At 36.6% G+C, this 23403-nt stretch overlaps 1 protein-coding gene across 3 annotated transcripts in view; it reads left to right on the top strand.

Moving 5' to 3' along the window:
* ADAM9 (ADAM metallopeptidase domain 9) overlaps positions 1 to 23403 on the top strand; it is a 108219-nt gene that overhangs the window by 28986 nt on the left and 55830 nt on the right. For all 3 annotated transcript variants that reach the window (XR_010159496.1, XR_010159497.1, XM_001135576.6), the window contains exons 10-12: positions 128 to 209; positions 1002 to 1135; positions 15968 to 16139. Coding sequence is in view for 1 of the 3 variants with exons in the window: in XM_001135576.6 (XP_001135576.1) it covers positions 128 to 209; positions 1002 to 1135; positions 15968 to 16139 (388 nt within the window). In the remaining 2 variants the exon portion in view is untranslated. The remainder of the gene's footprint in view (positions 1 to 127; positions 210 to 1001; positions 1136 to 15967; positions 16140 to 23403) is intronic.

Raw genomic sequence — 23403 nt, forward strand, 5'->3', positions numbered from 1 at the left:
TTTTTTTTGCCATTTTCCTGCCATGTTTTGTAGGTTCTCCCAATCCAGTTGAGATTATTCATAAAATAAAAGCAATGTGTTCCTTTTTTCCCCAAGAACATTTTTTAACTTTTACATTTTCATTTAGAAAGAAAGGTTTTGGTGGAACTGCAGGAATGGCATTTGTGGGAACAGTGTGTTCAAGGAGCCACGCAGGCGGGATTAATGTGGTACGTTGTTCTTGATGTTTAACTTTGGATGTTTGCACTGGGACAATATCAAGCATTTATTGACTGTATACTTCCTCCCCTGGTCCTTAAAACAATATTTTGGGTGTTATGAGGAACACAGTAGAAGTCGCAGATGGGTTCTTTCCCCAGAGACTGGGTCAAGTTTTTAAATATGTGCTATGTGTTTATTAGCTCTTTTCTTTTTTATTCATTTTATTTTACTTTAAGTTCTGGGACACATGTGCAGAATGTCCAGGTTTGTTACATAGGTATACATGTGCCATGGTGGTTTGCTGCACCTATCAACCCGTCATCTAGGTTTTAAGCCCCGCATGCGTTAGGTATTTGTCCTGATGCTCTCCCTCCCCTTGCTCCCCACCTCCCGACAGGCCCCGGTGTGTGATGTTCCCCTTCCTGTGTCCATGTGTTCTCATTGTTCAACTCCCACTTATGAGTGTAGCTCTTTACTTTTTATGGGTGAGGAAACATGTACTCCATTTTAGAGAATTAAATTAGAACCATTAACTTGTTTTCCTATAAACTACCATAAGTAATCTGTTGGTGCTAAAGTGGTTGACCTCTTGCTTGAAGGATCCATGTCCATCATGTGTGTGATTCATGTTGCTTTCTTACTAGACTGAAATGTATAAAGACTGTTGTTGGATGCTTGATTTATCACGTAGGCTGTCAACAGTGTAGTGAATAAATTTCCTTTTGTGAAAAAATAATCTGAGCAGCAAAACATTTTCTTTGCGTTCAGAAACCTAATTACTACCTTCCTGTTCTGAACAGTTTGGACAAATCACTGTGGAGACATTTGCTTCCATTGTTGCTCATGAATTGGGTCATAATCTTGGAATGAATCACGATGATGGGAGAGATTGTTCCTGTGGAGCAAAGAGCTGCATCATGAATTCAGGAGCATCGTGAGTACCTGGGTTCTTTCTTCTTCTCCTTTATTTGGTATTGTAGATCCATGTTTCTTACACTGTGAGGGATATTCATGTCTACATTGGGAAAACAGGAAATGTTATTTCCGGTTTGCTGAAATTAATTGCATGACATACCAATGAGAAGTCTTTTTTTTTTTTTCCAGCCTTTTAGATTTAGGGGGTACATGTGGAGTTTGTTACCTGATGTATTGCTGAAGTCTATTTTTTAATTAAATGATTCCAGAGAGCTTTAAGAAGGCAATACTTATGTAGGCACAAGTATGTAACTACACTCTTCTGTAAACCAGTTATAGACTGAAAGTATAGGAACATGGCAAAGTTTATTATCTGAATTAGAAATTAAGAGGGAGTTTCTGCTAGGTTCAGTGTGGATTGGATTACACTGAAGGACTGCATAAGAAATTTCTTCACAAACCTCTTTTTGAGAAAGTGCTGCATTGTCACTGTAGGTAGAAGAGATCCTGATATATTTCTATTAACAAACCCTGTTTTATAGAGATAAAGGTGGGAGGCAAGACAGAGAAGAGGAGAGAGAATGGTTAACATTTATTAAGCTCTTTTTATGTACAGGCACTATTGTAGCCATTTAAAACGTATCCACTCACTTACTACTCATCAGTGAAATGAGGTGCACATACTTTATCTCCATTTGCAGATGAGGAAACTGAGGTCACACATCCAAATTGCTGACTGGGATTCAAAGTCAGGAAGTCAAAGCCTGTGATCTGATCTTAGAACCCTTTCCTGTCCCAGAGCTAAAAAATAATTATAATAGAAGATCCCATGGTGGTTGGACATCAGAAATATAGATTTCTAATGCAGATTCGTTGTAATGCCAACGAGGTTCCTTCCTAATTTAGAAGGCAGGAGTCCTAAGCAGAGAGCTGAATGTAACTGTAGTTCGTACGTGTGTAGATGTTGAGCCTGAGTGAAAATTAGATATGAGAGGTGGTATCTTTAACAAGTACAGGACGGACATGGTGGCTCATGCCTATAATCTCAGCAATTAGGGAGGATTGCTTGAGACCAGGAGTTCAAGACCAACCTGGGCAACACAGTGAGACCCTGTCTCTAAAAAAAGAAAATAAATAAATAAAAAATAAAATATTAACTGGGTGTGTTGGTGCGTGCCTGTAGTCCCAGCTACTCAGGAGGTTGAGGCAGGAGGATCACTTGAGCCCAGGAGTTCAAGGCTGCAGTGAGCTATGATTGTGCCACTGCACTCCAGCCTGGGCAACAGAGCAAGACCTGTTTCAAAACAAACAAACACAGATGAAGATTTCACATGGGGAATATCCGTGGCCCCAAGTGTTCATGCCACTTCCCACCTCCCTCAGGCTCCTGAAGCACTGACAGAGTAATAAAAACTTCTGTCAACCAGCCTTTCAGCTGAAGATCTGAGTGGACAAGACAATTTCAATCACATGCTAGTATAAAGGGAAGCACTCAAGCAGAATTTACAGTTTTTGAACAAATACTAGGCTCAAAAATAGATATGGAAGAGTTAAAATAGTACTTACAAAAAGCCATGCTTCATTAAAAAAAAATTAGGTACGTAAGGAACGTCATATGTTTGTAAAAGATTTCCTGTAGGAGAGGGAAGTAAATTTAGGATTTGCTTTGGCCAGCAGTGAAGTTGAAAAAGACGTGAGTTCAGGGAAACAAGAAATGAGTAATGAGCAATGAGATAAGTCATAGATTAAAATAAAAAAGAAGCATTCAGAGGTAAGGAGGGAATGTTATGAAACAGTGCCATAGTGGAATTTAATATGGTATAGGAAGCAATGAAGAGTGGACCCATAGTTTATTCACCAACTTGTCAAACATTTATTGAGCACTGACCACCTGCCAGACTTTGTTCTCAGCACTTGGAATACCTCAGTGAGTTAGATCGACTCACCCTTCAAGGAGTTTACATCTGGGGGGAAGACAATCTATAAACATAAGAAAATCAATAATATAGAGTGTTAGAAGGCGATAAGTGCTATGGGAAATAAAATAGAGCAGAATGTGGAGGATTGGGAGGACGGAGGGTGGTGAAACAACAGAACAGGCTTCAGTATGACAAAACTGGATGTTAATAACAGAAACCTGAGTGAGTTGGTATTTAAAACCACTCCCCTAAAGTCAACCCTGTGTCAAGCAGACTTACAGTATAATTAAAATATTTTGAGGAGAATGGTATTTTTGAATATTATATTTAAAACTTAGTGCATATTGACGTTTAAATATGAAGATAACATGATTTCAAATTTAAGGTATCCATCATTTTCCCAAGGGAAGAGGCAAAAAAGTGTTGTTGTTGTTGTTGTTTTTTTTTGGTTGACTTGAATGTGTGTAAACTTGCTAGGGATACAGTAGATAGAAAGGGAGTGAACTGTTCATTACTGGATCTTGGAGAGTCTCTGTAGCCACAGGGGAGACTGACCCCATAGGAGTTGAGGTAGAGGGACACTGATAACACGAGGATACTGATAACATGAGGTAGAGGGACACTGATAACACTGATAACATGAGGTAGAGGGACACTGATAACACTGATAATAGAGAGGGTTCCAGGGGAATTATTCAGCCTTATTCTCCCAGTGACTTCTTATCTCTTGAATAGAAGTGGCCAAAGTGAGTACCTATGTCTTGTCCAGCTTAGTGGGAAAGCTTTTGATTTTTCACTGTGGAGTATGATGTTGTCTGTGGGCTTTTCATATATGGCCTTTATTATATTGAAATGATTTCCCTCTTCCTAGTTTGTTGAGATCTTTTGTTGTGAAAGAATGTTGAATTTTATCAAATGCCTTTTTGGCACCTGTTGAGATGATTATGTGACTTTGATCCTTGATTCTGTTAACGTGGTGTTAATACATTTTTGTGTGTTGAACCGTCCTTGTGTCCCAGGTACAAATCTCATTTGGTCGGAGGGCCTGATGTTTCTGGTGTGTTGTTGAGTTCTGTTTGCTAGTATTTGTTTTGAGGATTTTTACATTTATGTTGCTAGGGATATTGACTTACAATTTTCTTTTCTGGTTGTCCCTTGTCTGACTTTGATATTAGGGTGATGCTGGGCTCATAAAATGAGTTTGGAAGTGTTCCTTCCTCTTCAATATTTTGAGAAGACTTTTTTTTCTTTTAAGCAGTTTTAGGTTCACAGAATAATCAAGAGGAAAGTAGAAAGACTCCTCCCATATACTTTGTGTCCCCACACTTGCATAGTCTCTCCATTTCAATGTCCCTCAACAGAGTGGTATGGTTGTTAAAACTGACAAACCTATATTGACACATCATGATTTCTCAAAGTCCATACTTTATGGTTCACTCTTGGTGTTGTGCATTCTATGGGTATGAACAAGTGTATGATGACAAGTATCCCTCATTATGGTATCATGCAGAATATTTCCATTGCCTTAAAAAATCCTCTGTGCTCCACCTAGTCATCTCTCCCCACCCCTCCAACCCTTGGCAACCACTAATCTTTTTACTGTCTCCATAGTTTCGTGTTTTCCAGAATATCATATATTTAGAATCATGCAGTATGTTGCCTTTTCATATTGGCTTCTTTCACTTAGCAATATGCATTTAAGGCTCCTCATGTCTTTTCATGTCTTGATAGCTCATTTATTTGTAGTGCTGAATAATAACCCATTGTTTGGATGTACCACAGTTTAACCATTCACCTACTGAAGGACATATTGGTTGCTTCTAAGCTTTGGCAATTATGAAAAAAGCTGCCATAAGTGTCCTGTGCAGGGTTTTGTGTGATCATGTTTTCAGCTCCTTTGGGTAAATACCAAGGGATGCGATTGCTGGATCATATGTTAAGAGAGTATGTTTAGTTTTGTAAGAAACTGCCAAATTGTCTTCCAAAGTAGCTATACCATTTTGTATTCCCACCAACAGTGAATGAGAATTGCTGTTGCTCTACATCTTTGTCAGAATTTGGTGTTGTCAGTGTTCTGGATTTTGGCCATTCCTATAGGCATGTAGTGGTATCTCATTGTTTCAATTTACATTTCCCTGATGACATAGGATGTAGATGATCTTTTTGCCTTCTTTATGTCTTCTTTGTGGCATCTGTGAAGGTCTTTGGCCCATTGTTTAATCAGATTGTTTCTTTTCTTATTTTTTAGTTTTAAGAGTTGCTTGCATACTTTGGATAAGAGTCTTTTATCAAATATGTCTTTTGCAAATATTTTCTACTAGTCTGTAGCTTATCTTCTCATTCTTTTAATATTGTCTTTCACAGAGCATACATTTAATATTTTAATTCTTTCATGGACGATGCCTTTTGTGTTGTATCTAAAAAATAATTGCCATATCCAAGATGATCTAGATTTTCTCCTATGTTATCTCCCAGGAGTTTTAGAGTTTTGAATTTTACACTTAGACCTTTGATCTACATGGAGTTAATTGTGGAGGATGTAAGATCTGTGTCTAGATTTATTTATTTATTTTTTGCATATGAATATCTAATTGTAGCAGCACCATTCATTGAAAAGATTATCTTTTATTGTATTGCCTTTGCTCCTTTGTCAGAGATCAGTTAGCTGTATTTATGTAGGACTCTTTTTGGGCTCTCTATCTTGTTCTCTTTATCTGTCTGTCACCTTTTGCCAATAACACAGTCTTGAAGCTTGTGCATGCGTCACATAGTTCTCGTGCCATGGTTTTCAGCTCCATCAGGCCATTTAAGGTCCTTTCTACCCTGTTTATTCTAGTTAGCCATTTGTCTAATCTTTTTTCAAAGTTTTTAGCTTCCTTGCGATGGGTTCGAATATCCTCCTTTAGCTTGGAGAAGTTTGTTATTACCAACCTTCTAAAGCCTATTTCTGTCAGCCTGTCAAAGTCATTCTCTGTCCAGCTTTGTTCCGTTGCTGGCGAGGAGCTGTGATCCTTTGGAGGAGAAGGGGCGCTCTGATTTTTAGAATTTTCAGCTTTTCTGCTCTGGTTTCTCCCCATCTTTGTGGTTTTATCTACCTTTGGTCTTTGATGCTGGTGACCTACAGATGGGGTTTTGGTGTGGATGTCCTTTTTGTTGATGTTGATGCTATTCCTTTCTGTTTGTTGGTTTTCCTTCTGACAGTCAGGTCCCTCAGCTGCAGATCTGTTGGAGTTTGCTGGAGGTCCACTCCAGACCCTTTTTGCCTGGGTATTACCAGTGGAGGCTGCAGAACAGCAAATATTGCAGAACAGCAAATATTGCTGCCTGATCCTTCCTCTGGAAGCCTCATCCCAGAGGGGCACCCGCCTGTGTGAGGTGTCATTGGCCCCTACTGGGAAGTGTCTCCCAGTTAGGCTACATGGGTGTCAGGGACCCACTTGAGGAGGCAGTCTGTCTGTTCTCAGAGCTCAAACACCGTGCTAGGAGAACCACTGCTCTCTTCAGAGCTGTCAGACAGGGACGTTTAAATCTGCAGAAGATTCTGTTGCCTTTTGTTTAGCTATGCCCTGCCCCCGGAGGTGGGATCTACAGAGGCAGCAGGCCTTGCAGAGAGCTGTGGTGGGCTCTGCCCAGTTGAGCTTCCCTGGCTGCTTTGTTTACCTACTCAAGCCTCAGCAATGGCAGACGCCCCTCCCCCTGCCAGGCTGCTGCCTCACAGGTCAGTCTGCCTGCTGTGCTAGCAGTGAGCAAGGCTCTGTGGGCGTAGGACCCACCGAGCCAGGCGCGGGATGTAATCTCCTGGTGTGCTGTTTGCTAAGACCATTGGAAAAGCACAGTATTTGGGTGGGGTTGTCCCAATTTTCCAGGTACAGTCTGTCACGGCTTCCCTTGGCTAGGAAAGGGAAATCCCCTGACCTCTTGTGCTTCCTGGGTGAGGCGATGCCCCGCCCTGCTTCGGCTCACCCTCTGTGGGCTACACCCACTGTCCAACCAGTCCCAATGAGATGAACCAGGTACCTCAGTTGGAAATGCAGAAATCACCATCTTCTGCATCTGTTACACTGGGAGCTGCAGACTGGAGCTGTTCCTATTCGGCCATCTTGGAATGGCCACACGGTCTTGATTACTGCAGCTTTAGAGTAAGTCTTGAAGTCAGGTAGCACCAGTCCTCCAGCTTTGTTCTTCTTCTTTACTATTATATTGGCTATTCTGGGTCTTTTGCCACCCCATGTAAACTTTAAAATCAGTTTTATCTATATCCACAAACTAATTTGCTGGGATTTTGATTAGGATTGCATTGAATGTATAGATCAAGTTGGGGAACTGACATCTTAATATTGAGTCTGCCTGTATGTGAGCATGAAATATCTCTCCATTTATTTAGTTCTTTGATTCTTTCGTCAGATAGTGTTATAGTTTCCCCATAGAGATCTTATACATATTTTGTTAGATTTATACCTAACTCTCATTTTTGGGGGTCCTAATGTACATGATATTATGTTTTTAATTTCAAATTCTACTTGTTCATTGCTGGCATATAGGAAAGCAATTGACTTTTGTATATTAACCCTGTATCCTATAACCTTACTGTAATTGCTTTTTAGTTCCAGGAGTCTTTTTCAATTCTTTTTGATTTTCTACATAGATGACCATATTATCTCTGTACAAAGACAGTTTTTCTTTCTTTCCAGTCAGTATACCTTTTACTTTCTTTTCTTTTCTCACTGCAGTAGCTAGGACTACCAATCTGATATTGCTTTACCTTCCTCACATTTTTTTTTTTTTAGCATTGACAGTGTGTTTTTTTTATTTTTAATAGTTATGCTTCTAAAACATATATTTAAATTTTATTTTTAATCCAAATTGAAAATATATGTCTTATAATTATATCACTTAATATATTTATATTTACTGTAATTACTGATCCATTTAATCAAATCTAAATGCCATTGATTATAAGATATACCACTTTTTCCATACCACTGAGAAAGAAATATGGTGTCAATGAAATTAATACGTCAATTGTAATCTGAAATGAATCTCAATTTCAAAGTTATTTAAATATGGAGAGAATGTGTTTTAGAATCAATTAAATACAGCATTTGGGTTTAAATCTACCATCTTATATCTCCTTTATTTGTCTTCTTTTATGGTTTTTTTTTTAAAGTCTTCGGTCTTAAATATTTAAGTTGATGGATGTTCCAATTACCCTGATTTGGTCTTTACACATTGTATGAATGGATCAAGTGATCACATGTATCCTGAGAATATATACATCTATTGTGTATCAGTTAAAAATGGGACGACAACAACAACAACAAAATCTTCTGTGTTATTTCTTTTGGGTTGATAGAGTGTTTTTATATTTATTTTCACTTTGTAGAAATGGGTTCTTGTTATGTTGCCCAGGCTGGTTTTGAACTCCTAGGCCTAAGCAATCCTCCCACCTTAGCCTCCTGATGTGCTGGGATTACAGGTGTGAGCCACTGTGCACTGCCAGATAGAGTGTTTTTAGTAGATACTGTTTTTCTTCTAGACATATTTCTAGACTGGAAATTATGCAGTCTTTTATTTTTTTTAAAGTTACCCTAGAAATTATTACACATGTTCTTATTTATCATGTCTACTATTAAATCTTATCCTTCCCCACACAGTTCAAAGACTATATCATGCTTTAACTCCATTCATCACTTTCTTGACTCATATAGCTGTGTGCCAGGAAGATATTAGTGATTGTTTATCATTATTCATTTAGATTTTGACCACTGCCCTTGCTCTTTGGTCCTCTTGCATCTCTGACCTTCCATTTGGTATCCATTTTTCAGTCTGATCAAAGAACCAGTTTTGACTTTCCTTTAATGTGTTTTTAGTAGTAGTGTATCTCTTAGTTTTTGTTTTTGTTTTTCTCCTGAGGGTGTCTTTGTTTCTGTTTTTTGAGGATATTTTTGTTGAATATAGAATCGTAGATCATCAGTTATTTTTCATCATATTGGGATTTTTCCATTGTCTTTTGCTTTCCATGTTGTTGTTGAGATGTCAAGCTGTCAGACCATTATTCCATTGAAATGAATCTGTCTATTTACCTATGGCTGTTTTCACAATTTTGTCTTTAAACTTTTTTTTTTGACGTTTCATTATCATGTTCCTGTTGTAGAAAGAAAAAAAAATACAACATGCATACATACATATGTTATGTATATATAACACATTTACACATATATGTCTTCATATTCTGCTTAGAAATTTTTTAGTGTTTTAAAGTTTGTGGCTTGATATTTTTCATCAGTCGGAAAATTCTCAGTCATGTCTTTACATATTGCCTGTGTACACAGGGTGTCTGCACATTTGCTGTCTCTCTTACGCCTCTGTGATTCTAGTGAACTGTGTGTTAGACCTCACTATGTCTCCTTTGTCTCTTAGTTTTTTAAATATATGTTTCCTATCTTTTTGTGTTTTTTTCTTCTGTGTAATTTCTTCTGATATCTTTTAGCTCACTGATTCTGTCTTCATATGTATTTTGTCTGTTGTTAAACTTATCCATTGAATTATTAATTTTGCTTATTTCATTTGTCAAATTTATGTCTGGTTCTTTTTCAAATCTGATATATTAGTTTTGTAGATTTTAGTTTCCTGCCCAAATTTTCATGCTTGTCACTTTTGTCTCTGATCATAGTAAGCATAAATGTCTTATGGCTATCATTTGATAATCTTAGAACTAGTATTAGGAGTCTTTATTGGACTTTATCTGCTCGTTTTTTTCTTTCTTGTAGTGTATTGTGGCTTCATGTGGTATTTTATATTGTGTAGCTGTTATATTTAAAATTTTTTTAAAGAATAATTTCTAGACCGGGTGCGGTGGCTCACGCCTGTAATCCTAGCTCTTTGGGAGGCTGAGGCAGGTGGATCACGAGGTCAGGAGATCGAGACCATCCTGGCTAATACGTGAAACCCCGTCTCTGCTAAAAATACAAAACATTAGCCGGGCATGGTGGCGGGCGCCTGTAGTCCCAGCTACTGAGGAGGCTGAGGCAGGCGAATGGCATGAACCCGGGAGGCAGAGCTTGCAGTGAGCTGAGATCGTGCCACTGCATTCCAGCCTGGGTGACAGAGCGAGACTCTGTCTCAAAACAAAACAAAACAAAAGAATAATTTCTGAACTAGGATGAGGTTATCCTAGGTAATATATATTTTTTTCTCTTATTTTTCCTCAGATTCCTTTTTACTACCAAGCTGATATTAAACTTTCTTTTTTTGAGGGCAGATTTCCTACCCTCTACTTCATAGGCTGTTTAATAAATGTTAATTTTCTATCATTTTGTTTGGCTTTTTTTTTTTTAGATGCTAGTGATGTAGATGTTTCATTTTTTTCCCCTCAGATAACTCAGTCATTGGGAGCCAGTTCCATTTAATAAAATGGATAATCTACCCTCGTAATAAGATTTTTTTGTTATTGTTTATGATATTTTGGGGGCACAATGGTATTCTTATGCATTGCTGTTAGATTCTGGAAAGTGTGAGTTGCTCTTCCTGGGAGATGCCTTTCTAGAAAAATGGCTTTCTTAACTCTGCCCCTCAATGTCAGCAAGCTTCCATCAGCAAGCTTCCATAATCAGGTGTTTTTTTCTTAATCTAATTCAGTACCAGCACTTAGAATCTTCTCTTAAGACTTCCTAATCCTAGGCTGTGGGAATCAGCATAGTAATGGTAAAAATTGTGTTCTGGGAATTTTCAGAGGACTCAAAGAAATATGTTTTGAATGATAGTTGAAATTTTTTTTTTTTGTCATTTCCATGTAAAACATTTTCATTATTGTCGATCTCCTTTTGAAGCCATTTTGGGAAAATCACCTAGATGTGAGAAAAGAGAGGAGGAGAGGCTATAAATCATTAATATTGTAGAGTCTAGAGGTGATAGAGAGTAGAAATACTTGAGTTGCTCTTCAAGCCCCGTATCAGGAGAAAGATCATTCTTTTTGTTGCCATAGGTGCCAGCCAGTGATGGCTAGTGGAAGGGTATTTTCACTGTGGCCTCTAAAGCATTTTAAAGTCTCACTGAAGGCCAACACAGGGGATGTTGTTACTATTTCCCATCTGTTAAAAAGCACCACAAGTGTCTATGATTTTGTTATGCTTTTTAGTTCTATAGTCAATTCATGTGGGTGAATTTTTTTTTTTTGGTAGATTGCTGAAGGATCAAGCATTTGAAACATTGTTTATAAGAAAATATCCTTCAACTACCAGATAATGAGCATATTTAAAAAATAACTTGTTTAGAGGTGGTAGACTTTATGTAGGTTGAAATTAGGGACTAAAATATAGGACTATACATATGCCTGTGCAAGTTCTATGGCCATTGTCTAATTAAATATATGTAATTTATAAATATATATTTATGTAGTATATATATTTAAATATATATTTAAGTGTGTGTGTGTGTTTTTTTTTTTTTTTTTTTTTGGAGACAGGGTCTCTGGAGAGCAGTGGCTTGATCATAGCTCACTGCAGCCTTAAACTCTTCCCACCCCAGCCTCCTGAGTAGCTGGGACTACAGGTGTGCACCACCATGCCCAGCTTATTTTTTGTAGAGACAGGGTCTCATTATGTTGCCCAGGTGGCCTTGAATTCCTGGGCTCAAGTGATCCTCTTGCCTTGGCTTCCCAAAGCACTGGGATTACATTATTAAATATATTCCTACAGAAAACATTATTGCATGTATACCATGTAGCAGGCGCTGTGCTTACCACATAAAGATCAACAGTACAAAATAAAAAACAATTACAAGCATCTGTTTAAACTGCAGTCTTCTTTGTTTATCAAATAATTATTTTATACTGCTTTGACATTTTTACTTGATGTCTAATAGGCTCAAACTCCTGTGATCCCTCCTAAAGTTGTCCTAAAATCTGATCTACCCATAGTCTTCCCCATGTGAATTAATGGTAACTCCTTCCTTCTAGTATCCCAGGACAACAACCTGGGAGTCATTCTTGATTTCTCTTTTTTCTCACTCTTCATCTTAATGGCTGTTCCTTTAAAACAAAAGCAATCCAACCACTTCTTACAGCTCCCACTGTTTCATTTTGGTCCATCATCATCTGTTTGGTGGATTTCTCTAAAAGCCTTCTTTGTAGTCTTCCTCCTTAATAGAACAAGTATGGTGATCCTATTAAAACATTAGTCAAATCACGTTACTCCTGCACTTTTCATGGTCTTCCCCTTCCAACTTCCCCATTCCACTTAGAGTAGAAAGCCACATTCCTACAATGGCCTATTCCTGTCTTTGCTGACTATATCTCTCATGACTCATTTCCTCACTGACTCAGTCTGCCAGGAAAGCTTCTACCCCAGAGTTTTTGCATTTGCTATTCCTTCTTTCTATAGTGTTTTCCTCCCAGATACACAGTTTTGATTGAACTCTCACATATTTGAGGTGCCTGTCCTGACTGCCCTTTTAAAATCACAAGCATCCCTTCCTCTGCAGAGCTCATCACACCCATACCCTGTCGCCTTTTTTCCCCATAGCACTTATTACCTTATAATATGCTATCTAATTTATTATATAAGTAAATCACTGAATCATAATCATAACCTTTACATGGGCAGGGATTTTTGTCTGCTATGTTCACAGTTTCATCCCTTGCACCAAGAAGAATGCCTTGTACATAATAGATATTCAGTAAATATTTGTTGAGTGAGTGGTTGGTTGATATTGCACAAAAGGACTCCTCCCCACAATATTCTTAGTAGCAAGAAAAAGAATAAGGAAGACAAGTCTTTCTGTTATTGACAAAAGCCTTGTGCTAAATGTTTTCTTTCCGTGAGTCAGAATTTTGCCTTTGCCTATTCTTTTGTCTCAAACCATTGATAGTTTATGTTCTTTCTTTTTTCTTTCTCTGCCAGTCTTTTAAAATCCTTCCACGTCCTACATCTAGATACTTTTTTTTTTTTTTTTGGTCAAACAGCAGTTAACAGTACCAAAATGTTCTAGGCAGACTGCATTCCAATCCAAGAGGCAGGAGTCAGTACTATCAACTTTTCTAGAGACCAGTTAGCAAAGAAGAGTTTAACATGACTACTCAGGGCAAAAAATATGTTTCTTAGAGTTCCTTGGATATACAAAAGACCCAGCTATAGATAGGGCTGCTTCTTCATTAACTAGAATGCAACATAGCTTTCACTCCTGCTGCTACTTCTGGTACCATTGCTCAAACTGATGAAAAGAGATTCAGGGTACCAAATTCCCTTGAAAAACAAATATACGTAAGATATAAATTTTATTGTATTTAAGATGTACAACATGTTTTGATGTAAATATAGGTGGTGAAATGGTTAGTCAAGCAGATTAACACATCCATCATTCCACATTGTTGCCCATTTTTTGTGTGTGTGGCAAAGAGCACCTATAGTCTCTTTTAGCAAAAATCTTGAATGTAATACAATATTATTATCTATAGTCCTCATGCTGTACCTGAGATCTCTAGACTTGTTTGTCTTACATATCTGCTACTTTGTATCAGACCTACATGTCCCATTTCCTCCACCTCCACCGTAATCAGTGTTTTATTTTCTGTCTCTGGATTTTCGACTTCTTTTTTTAGATTCCAAAATAAGTGAGATCATGCAACATTTTTCTTTTTCTGTCTGGCTTGCTTCACGCAGCATAACATCCTCCAGGTTCCTCCATGTTGTGGTAAATGTCAGGATCTCCTTTTATAAGGATGAATAATTACCAATCTTATATGTGCCACAGTTTTGTCCATTCAACTGTTGACACTTTGTTTGTTTCCATATCTTGGCTAATGCTGCACTGAAAATGGGATAATACAGACGTCTTTATGAGGTGGTGTTTTCATTTTCTTTGGGTGTATACCCAAAAGTGAGATTGCTGGGTCATATGATAGTTCTGTTTTTAATTTCTTTAGGGAACTCCTATTGTTTTCCACAGTGGCTGCACCAATCTGCATTCCCACCAACAGTGCTCAAGATTCCTTTTTTTCTATACTCTCACTAGCACTTGTCATCTCTTTTATTTATTTATTTATTTATTTATTTATTTGAGACGGAGTCTCTCTCTGTTGCCCAAGCTGGAGTGCAGTGGTGCAATCTCGGCTCACTACAACCTCTGCCTCCCAGGTTCAAGTGATTCTCCTACCTCAGCCTCCCAAGTAGCTGAGATTACAGGCATGCACCACCACACCTGGCTAATTTTTGTATTTTAGTAGAGACGGGGTTTTACCATGTTGGCCAGGCTGGTCTGGAACTCCTGACCTCAAGTGATCCGCCCGCCTCAGCCTCCCAAAGTGCTGGGATTACAGCGGTGAGCCACCATACCTGGCCGTTATCTCTTTTTGATGGTAGTCATCCTAACAAGGGTGAGGTGGTATTTCATTGTGGTTTTGATTTGCACTTCCTTGATGATTAATGATATTGAGCATCTTTTCATGCACCTGTTGGCCATTTTTATGTCATCTTTGGAGAAATGTCTATTTAAGTCTTTTGTTCATTTTAAAAATCGAGTTATTTGTTTTTCTACTATGGAGTTGTGTGAGTTTTAAAAAATATATTTTGGATATAAGATACATGGTTATAAGATACACCTTATAAGATACATGGTTTGCAGATATTTTCTCCCAATCTGCAGACTTTTCATTTTGTTGGTTGTTATCTTTGCTGTGCAGAGCTTTTTAGTTTGATAGCTATAGTAATCAAAACAGCATGGTAGTAGTATAAAAACAGACACGTAGACCGTTGGAACGGAATAGAGAGCCCAGAAACAAATCCAAACATGTGTAGTCAATTAATTTTTGACAAGGGCACCAGGAGGATACAATAGGGAAAGGATAGTTCTCTTCAATAAATGGTTCTGGGGTAACTGGATTTCTACATGCAAAAGAATGAAATTGGACCCTTATCATACACCATACACAAAAATCAACTCAAAATGGATAAAATACCTAAATGTAAGACTTGAAACTATAAAACTTTCTAAGAAGAAAATGTTGAGGAAAAGCTCCTTGACATTGGCCTTAACAATGATTTTTGGATATCACACCAAAAACTCAGTCTACAAAAGCAAAAATAAAATAGAATTTTAATGTGACATGGATTCCTCAAAGATATAGGTGATGTATAGGTGTAATTTCCACTAGTTTTCAAAGGTAAAAATAGCCAGTGGGACTACCTGAAAGTATTTTATAGTTATTGAGTAAAGTAGTAGCTAAAAAAAAAATCCCAGGTAGAACATATCAAAATTGCATTTGTATAAATCTCACATAGCTCAAGTTGGACATTTCTTAAAGGCCAACTAACTTTCAAAGTACTAACCATGGTTCCCAGGAATTATCATAAAATTTATTATATGTAAAGCTCAAACTGAAAACTTGTCATATAGGAGTAGCTGAAATTCTACACTGTGCAGTCTGCCTTTTGATGGCTAGTGTGCATCTGAACTGGAGTTGCCCATTTGCATTATTTTTGCAGAGCTCCTAATAAGTGGTAATGGGCATGGGTGAACATAAAAATGTTATCCTTCAGAGTAGAAAAAAGATTGGAGACAACGTACAGCTACCTTCCAATATTTGAAGAACCTTTACTGTGTTAGATAAATAAAACTTTATTCTCATAGGACTAAATAATTTTTAAAGTCTCTTCTGATGCTGAGAATTATCATTTTGTATTTCAATGTAAGTGATATGTTTTAAAGATATTTTATTGGAAGTACAATATATTGTAAGAAAATAGTGAATTATATAGTAGCTGAAGTAATATTCAATATTTATCACAAGTAGATATGAATTCTCATTTCTGTCCACTTTTATTAGCTTCTTTTCTGTCATTTAAAATATTCACATTTTGTGGGTTAAAGTCATGACTTAACATTTTCAAAGTGAGTAATCACTGTGACATAGATCTTTTTCTTAATGTTTATTATAGGGGTTCCAGAAACTTTAGCAGTTGCAGTGCAGAGGACTTTGAGAAGTTAACTTTAAATAAAGGAGGAAACTGCCTTCTTAATATTCCAAAGCCTGATGAAGCCTATAGTGCTCCCTCCTGTGGTAATAAGTTGGTGGACGCTGGGGAAGAGTGTGACTGTGGTACTCCAAAGGTCAGTTTAATTTTTGACTTTTGCCTTGTAAAATTGCCATGATATTTGCAAGAAATAAAATGGCTTGCTTTGGGCAACTCTGACATAGGAGCTAAAGTAAAATTTAGTGGCACAATGAGGATTGTTATTTTGTTTGTATGGCTGTGTTCCAGGGATTGGTCATCTCCTTCTTCTCAGAGTATGACTAACGGTGCCATCTGTTTTGAAGTCAGGGAACGTGCCATGTTTATTCTCTACTTTTTTTATGCTATTTTCTATGATTTATGGTTATTAGCTTATTTGCTTTAAAGAATGAATTTCACCTGGCTCTTTATTTGTAAGCTTTCACCATTCTGGCACTGCCATTGCAGGAATATTTATTTAGCTGGACTCATTTTAAAAATGAATTGGAGCTGGCCTGTCCTCCAGCGTCCTTCAGTATTCAAAGTTCTTGCTACTCAAAGTAGCACTCTAAAAAAAAAAAAATTCAAGTAGTAAGTAAAAGCAACCTTTACACACGTTTATTTCCCCCATAAATCTTTTACTTCCTTTTTTTATGTTTGATGTTTTTCTTTTTAGACTATTCTATACATTTATATACAGTATACAGTAGGTACATTTATAAATATTGGGCTTGTTTTAGGATTTATTTTTACTTTAATGTGGTAAGAATACTTAGCATGAAATTGATCCGTCTAAGAGATTTTTAAATGTCCAGTACAGTATTGTTAACTCTGGGTACTGTGTTGTACAGCACATCTCTAGAACTTTTTCACTGTGTGTAATTGAAACTTTGTATCTGTTGATCGGCAGCTCCCCATTTTCCATTCCACGAGCCCCTGACCACCACTATTCTGTTCACTGCTTTTATGAACTTGACTGTTTTAGATACCTAATATAAGTGGAATCAAATGGTATTATGTCCTTTGTGGCTGCCTTATTTCTCTTAGCATGGTATTGTATATTCAAGTTTCATCTACGTTATTGCAATGACAAGATTTCCTTCTTTTTTGGGAAATAGTATTCCATTGTATGTGTGTATATGTATGTATGTATGTATGTACATTTTCTTTATCCATTCAATTGTTGACAGACATTTAGGTGGTTTCTACATCTTGGCTACTGTGAATAATGCTGCAGTGAACATAGGAATGCTAATATCTCTTCAAGATCTTGATTTCATTTTAGATAAGTACCCAGAAGTGGGATTGCTAGATCACATGGTAGTTACATTTTTAATTTTTAAAAGAACCTTCGTACTATTTTCCATAGTGGCTGCACCATTTTGCATTCTTCCCAACAGTGCACAAGGGTTCCAGTTTCTCCACATTCTTGCCGACACTTGTTGTCTTTTGTTTTTTTCCGTGATAGCAATCCTAACAGGTATGAAATTATATTTCATTGTGATTTTGATTTGCATTTCCATGATGATGAGTGACATTGAGCATCTTTTCATATACCTGTTGGCTATTTGTGTGTCTTCATGGAGCAATGTCTATTAAGTCTCAGGCCTGTTTTAATTATTTTTTTGTTTCTTTTAACATTTTTATATATTTAGGGGATGTAAATGCAGATTTCTTGCATGTATATATTGCATATTGGTAAAGTGAGGGCTTTTCATGTACCCGTCATTCAAATAGTGAACATTGTACCCAATAGGTAATTTTTCAGCCCTCACACCCCTCCCATGCTCCCACCTTTTGGGGTCTCCAGTGTCTGTTATTCCACTCTGTACATCCATGAATACTGATTGCTTAGCTCCCATTTATAAGTGAGAACATGCAGTATTTGACTTTCTGCTTCTGAGTTACTTCAATTAGGAAAATTAACCCATTTTAAATCAGGTTATTAGTTTTTCATTTTTTGATATTGAGCTGCAGCTCTTCCTGTATATTTTGAAAGTTTACCCCTTATGGTTTGCAGATATTTCCCCCTATTCCATAACTTGGCTTTTCACTCTGTTGATTGCTTCCTATGCTGTGTAGAAGGTTTTTAGTTTGATATAGCCCCACTTGTCTATTTTTGGCTTCTGTTGCCTGTAATTTTGGCATCATATCCATGAAATCATTGCCAAGACCAATGTCATGAAGCTTTTCCTCTATGTTTTCTTCTAAGAGTTTTACTGTTTCAGGCCTTATGTTTAAGTCTTTAATCCATTTTAAGTTGATTTTTGTGTATGGCATAAGATAAGGTTCCAATTTCATTCTTTTGCATGTTGATATCCAGTTTTCCACTGGGGAAGGGACTACCTTTTCACCATTCTTTTTCTTAGCATCCTTGTTGAAGATCAGGTGATCTCATATGTGTGGGTTTTTATTTCTGCATTCTTTATTCTGTTCCATTGGTCTATATGTCTGAATTTTATTTTATTTTAGATTCAGGGGGTACATATGTATGTTTGTTACATGGGTATATTGTATCCTGGTGGGGATTGGGCTTCTGGTGTACGCATTACCCAAACAATGAACATTGTACCTTATAAATAATTTGTCAGCCCTCACTCTCCTCCTACCCTCTCCTCTTTTGGAGTTACCCAGTGTCCATCACCTCCATCTTTATGTCCATGTGCGCGCATTGTTTAGCCCATGCTTATAAGTGAGAATATGCAGTGTTTGATTTTGTGTTTCTGAGTTAGTTCACTTAGGATAATGGCCTCCAGCTCCATCCATGTTGCTGCAAAGGACATGATTTCATTCTTTTTTATGGCTACATATAGTATTCCATGGGGTGTGTGTATGTGTGTGTCTGTATACATACATATATATATGTGTGTGCATACATATATGTATATATATGTGTGTGCACACATACATATGTATGTGTATATGTGTGTGCACACATACGTATGTATGTGTGTATATGTGTGTGCACACATACGTATGTGTGTGTGTGCACACATACGTATGTATGTGTGTATATGTGTGTGTATACATACGTATGCGTGTATGTGTGTATACATACATATGCATGTGTATGTGTGTATACATACATATGCATGTGTGTGTGTGTATACATACATATGCATGTGTGTGTGTGTATACATACATATGCATGTGTGTGTGTGTATACATACATATGCATGTGTGTGTATACATACATATGCATGTGTGTGTATACATACATATGTATGTGTACATACATATGTGTGTTTACATACATATATTTGTGTGTACACACACCTATATGTTTGTGTATGTGTGTGTACACACACCTATATGTACGTGTGTGTACACACCTATGTACGTGTGTATACATATGTGTGTGTACATACATATATATGTATGTGTGTACATACATATATATGTATGTGTGTACATACATATATATGTATGTGTGTACATACATATATGTATATGTGTGTACATACATATGTGTATATGTGTGTATATGTGTGTGTGTATATGTGTGTGTGTATATGTGTGTGTGTATTATATATATATATATATATATATATATATAAGATTTTTCTATCCAGTCGACTGTTGATGGACACTTACATTAGTTTCATGACTTTGGTATTGTGAATAGTGCTGCAATGAGCATATGAGTGCAGATATCTTTTTTACATAACGATTTATTTTCCTCTGGGTAGATACCCAGTAGTGGAATTGCTGGGTCAAATGGTAGTTCTAGTTTTAGTTCTTTGAAAAATCTTTATACTGTTTTCCATAGAGGTTGAACTAATTTACATTCTCACCAACAATGTATAGGCATTCCCTTTTTTCTGCATCTGCACCAATATCAGCCTTTTTTTTTTTTGACTTTTTAATGATAGCCATTCTATTGTAAGATGATATCTCATTGTGGTTTTAATATGCATTCTCTGATTTTCAATGATGTTGAGCATTTTTTCCTGTGTTTGGCAGCTGCTTGTATTTCTTCTTCTGAGGAATGGATTTTATTGAATCTGCAGATCACTTTGGGTAATATGGACAATTTACCAATTTTAATTATTCCAATCCATGAACATAGGATGTCTTTCCATTTATTTGTATCATCTTTTATTTCTTTTAGCAATGTTTTGTAAGTTTTTAGTGTGTGATCTTTTTCCTCACTTGTTAAGCTTATTCACAAATGTTTTGTTTTCAATGCTATTGTAAATAGCTTTGTTTCCTTAATTTCCTTTTTGTAGTTCATTGTTAGTATGTGAAAATGACCTTATTTTTGTGTGTCAGTTTTGTTTCCTGCAACTTTACTGAATTTATTTATTAGTTATAACAAGTTTTTTGATGGACTCTTTGGGATTTTCTATATGTATGATCATGTCATCTTAAAAGAGGGACAGTTTTGCTTCATTTCCGATTTAGATGCCTTTTAGTTTTTCTTGCTAATTGTTCTGGCTAGGACTTCCAATACTAAGTTGAATAGAAGTGGCGAGATTGGGCATCCTTGCTTCATTTCTGATCTCAGAGGAAAAGCTTTTTGTTTTTCACAACTAGGTATGATTTTAGCTATGGGAATTTCATATATGGCCTAATTATGTTGAAGTTATTTTCCTTTATTTCTAGTTTGTTAAGAGCTTTTTGCATGAAAGGGTGTAGAATTTTATCAAGTGCTTTTTCTGTATCTATTGAGATGGTCATGCTATTTTTATCCTTCATTTTGTTAATGTGGTATATCTCGTTATTTAATTAATTAAATTTTTTTTTTTTTTTGAGACAGGGTCTTACTGTCGCCCAGGCTGAACTGCGTTGCTGTGAACACAGCTCACTGCAGCTTTGACCTAATGGGCTCAAGTGATCCTCATGCCTCAGCCTCTTGAGTAGTCGGGACTACAGGCATATGCCACCATGCCTCACACATTTTTGTATGTTTTGTAGAGAAGGGGTTTTGCTACATTGCCTAGACTGGTCTTGAACTCCTGGACTCAAGCAATCTGCCTGCGTAAGACACCCAGAGTGCTGGGATTACAGGTGTGCACCACTGCACCTGATCTCATTAATTGATTTTTGTATATTGAGCCTTAATTGATTTTTGTATATTGAGCCATCCCAATTTATACCCAAGGATAAATTCTACTAGGTCATGTTGTATTTTACTTTTAATGTGCTGCTGAATTTGGTTTGCTAGTATTTTGTTGAGGATTTTGCATCTGTATTTGTTTGGCACATTGGCCTGTAGTTTTCTGTATTTGGCATATTGGCCTTGGTGATACAGTCTGCATCAGGATAATGCTGGCCTCATAAAATGAGTGGAATTTTCTCCTCCTCCTCTATTTTTTGGGTGAATTTTTAGAATGATTGGCATTAGTTCTTTAAATGTTTGGTAGATTTCACCAGTAACGCCATTGGTCCTGTGCTTTTCTTTGCTAGGAGGTTTTTGATTACTGATTCATGTCCTTACTACTTATAGGTCTGTTCAGACTTATTTCTTCATGATTCAGTCTTGGTGGGATGTGTGTTTCTAGGAATTTATCCGTTTCTTTTAGGTGATCCAGTTTGTTGATGTGTAAATGTTTATAGTAGTTTTTTATAATTCTTTTTATTTATGGCATCAGTTGAAATGTCTCCTTTCTCATTTCTGATTTTGAATCTTCTCTTTCTTTTTCTTAGTGTAGCTAAGCTTGGTTAATATTGCTTATCTTTTGAAAAATACTAACTCTTGGTTTTGCTGATTTTTCAATTCTTTTTCTAGTCTCAATTTTGTTTATTTCTGATCTGAAGTTCATTATTTCCCTTATGATAATTTTGGGTTTAAATTTTCTGTTGCTTTTCAGATTTCTTGGGTTGTAAAGTTAGGTTGTTTATTTGAGTTTTTTTTTTTTTAATATAGGTTATCACAGTAAGCTTTCCTTGTATTTTTTTTTTTTTGACAGAGTCTCACTGTGTTGTCCAGGCTGGAGTGTAGTGGGGCAATCTTGGCTCATTGCAACCTCCACCTCCTGGTTTCTAGCGATTCTTGTGCCTCAGCCTCCTCAGTAGCTAGGATTACAGGCGCGCACCACCATGCCTAGCTAATTTTTGTATTTTTAGTAGAGATGGGGTTTCGCCATGTTGGCCAGGCTGGTCTCGATCTCCTGATCTCAGGTGATCTACCCGCCTTGGTCTCCCAAAGTGCTGGGATTACAGGCATGAGCCACCACATCTGTTCTCCTTTTAGTATTATTTTTGTTTTATTTCATAAGTTTTTACATATTGTGTTTTTTGTTTGTCCAAAAGTATTTTTTAATTTTGTGTTTGATTTCCTTTTTGACCCAATGGTTGTTCCAAAGTGTGTTGTTTAATTTCCACATATTGGTGAATTTTCCATTTTCCTTTCTGCTTTTATTGTTGTCTTTTTCTATTCTAATTGCTAGTTTCATCCATTTTGGTCAGAAAATGTATTTGGTATGATTTCAGTCTTCTTAAATTTCTGAAGACCTGTTTTGTGACCTAACATGTGAGCCTGGAGAGAGTTCCATGTGTGCCTGAGAATAGTATGTATTCTGCCACTGTTGGGTAGAATGTTCTGTATATGTCTATTAGTTTGATTTGGTCTGTAGTGTTGTTCAAGTCCTGTGTTTCCGTGTTGATCTTCTATCTAGATGTTTTATCCATAATTAAAATGCAGTCTTGAAGTTTCTTACTATTATTGTGTTGCTGTCTCTTTCTTTCTTCAGTTTTGTCAGTGCTTGCATTACATATTTAGGTACTCTAATGCTGGGTGCATATATATTTATTATTGTTATATCTTCCTAGTGAATTGTTACTTTTATCATTATAAAATGTTTTTCTTTGTGTTTTGTGACAATTCTGACATAGAGTTTCTTTTCTTTGATACAAGTATAGCTACCCCTGCTCTCTGTGGTTACCATTTGCATGGAATATCTTTATCCATTCTTCACTTTCAGCCTATATATGTCCTTAGAACTATAGTGAGTCTCTTGTAGATAGCATATAGTTTTTTTTTTTTTTTTTTTAATCCATTCAGTATGCTATGTGTTTTTGTTGGGGAGTTTAACATATTTACATTTAAAGTAATTCTTGATAGGGAAGGATTTACTATGATTGTTTTAAATGTTTTTTGTTTGTCTTGTAGCTCTTTTGCCTGCCCTTTCTTGCTGTTTTCCTTTGTAATTTTTTGATTTTGTGTGTGTGTTGATAATTCTTTTATCCCTATTCCTTTTTCTTTTGTGTAACTTCCTTCTATAGGTATTTGTTTATGGATACCTTAGAGCGTGCATAAAATATCTTGTAGTAATAACAGTATTTTTAAGCTGATAACAACTTAACCTCAATTACATACAAAAACTCTTCACTTTAATTTCTCCCATTACACAGTTTATGTTGTTGTTACAGTTTACAAT

The sequence above is a fragment of the Pan troglodytes genome, chromosome 7 (assembly GCF_028858775.2).
Source record: "Pan troglodytes isolate AG18354 chromosome 7, NHGRI_mPanTro3-v2.0_pri, whole genome shotgun sequence".
NCBI classification, from domain to species: Eukaryota; Metazoa; Chordata; class Mammalia; order Primates; family Hominidae; genus Pan; species Pan troglodytes.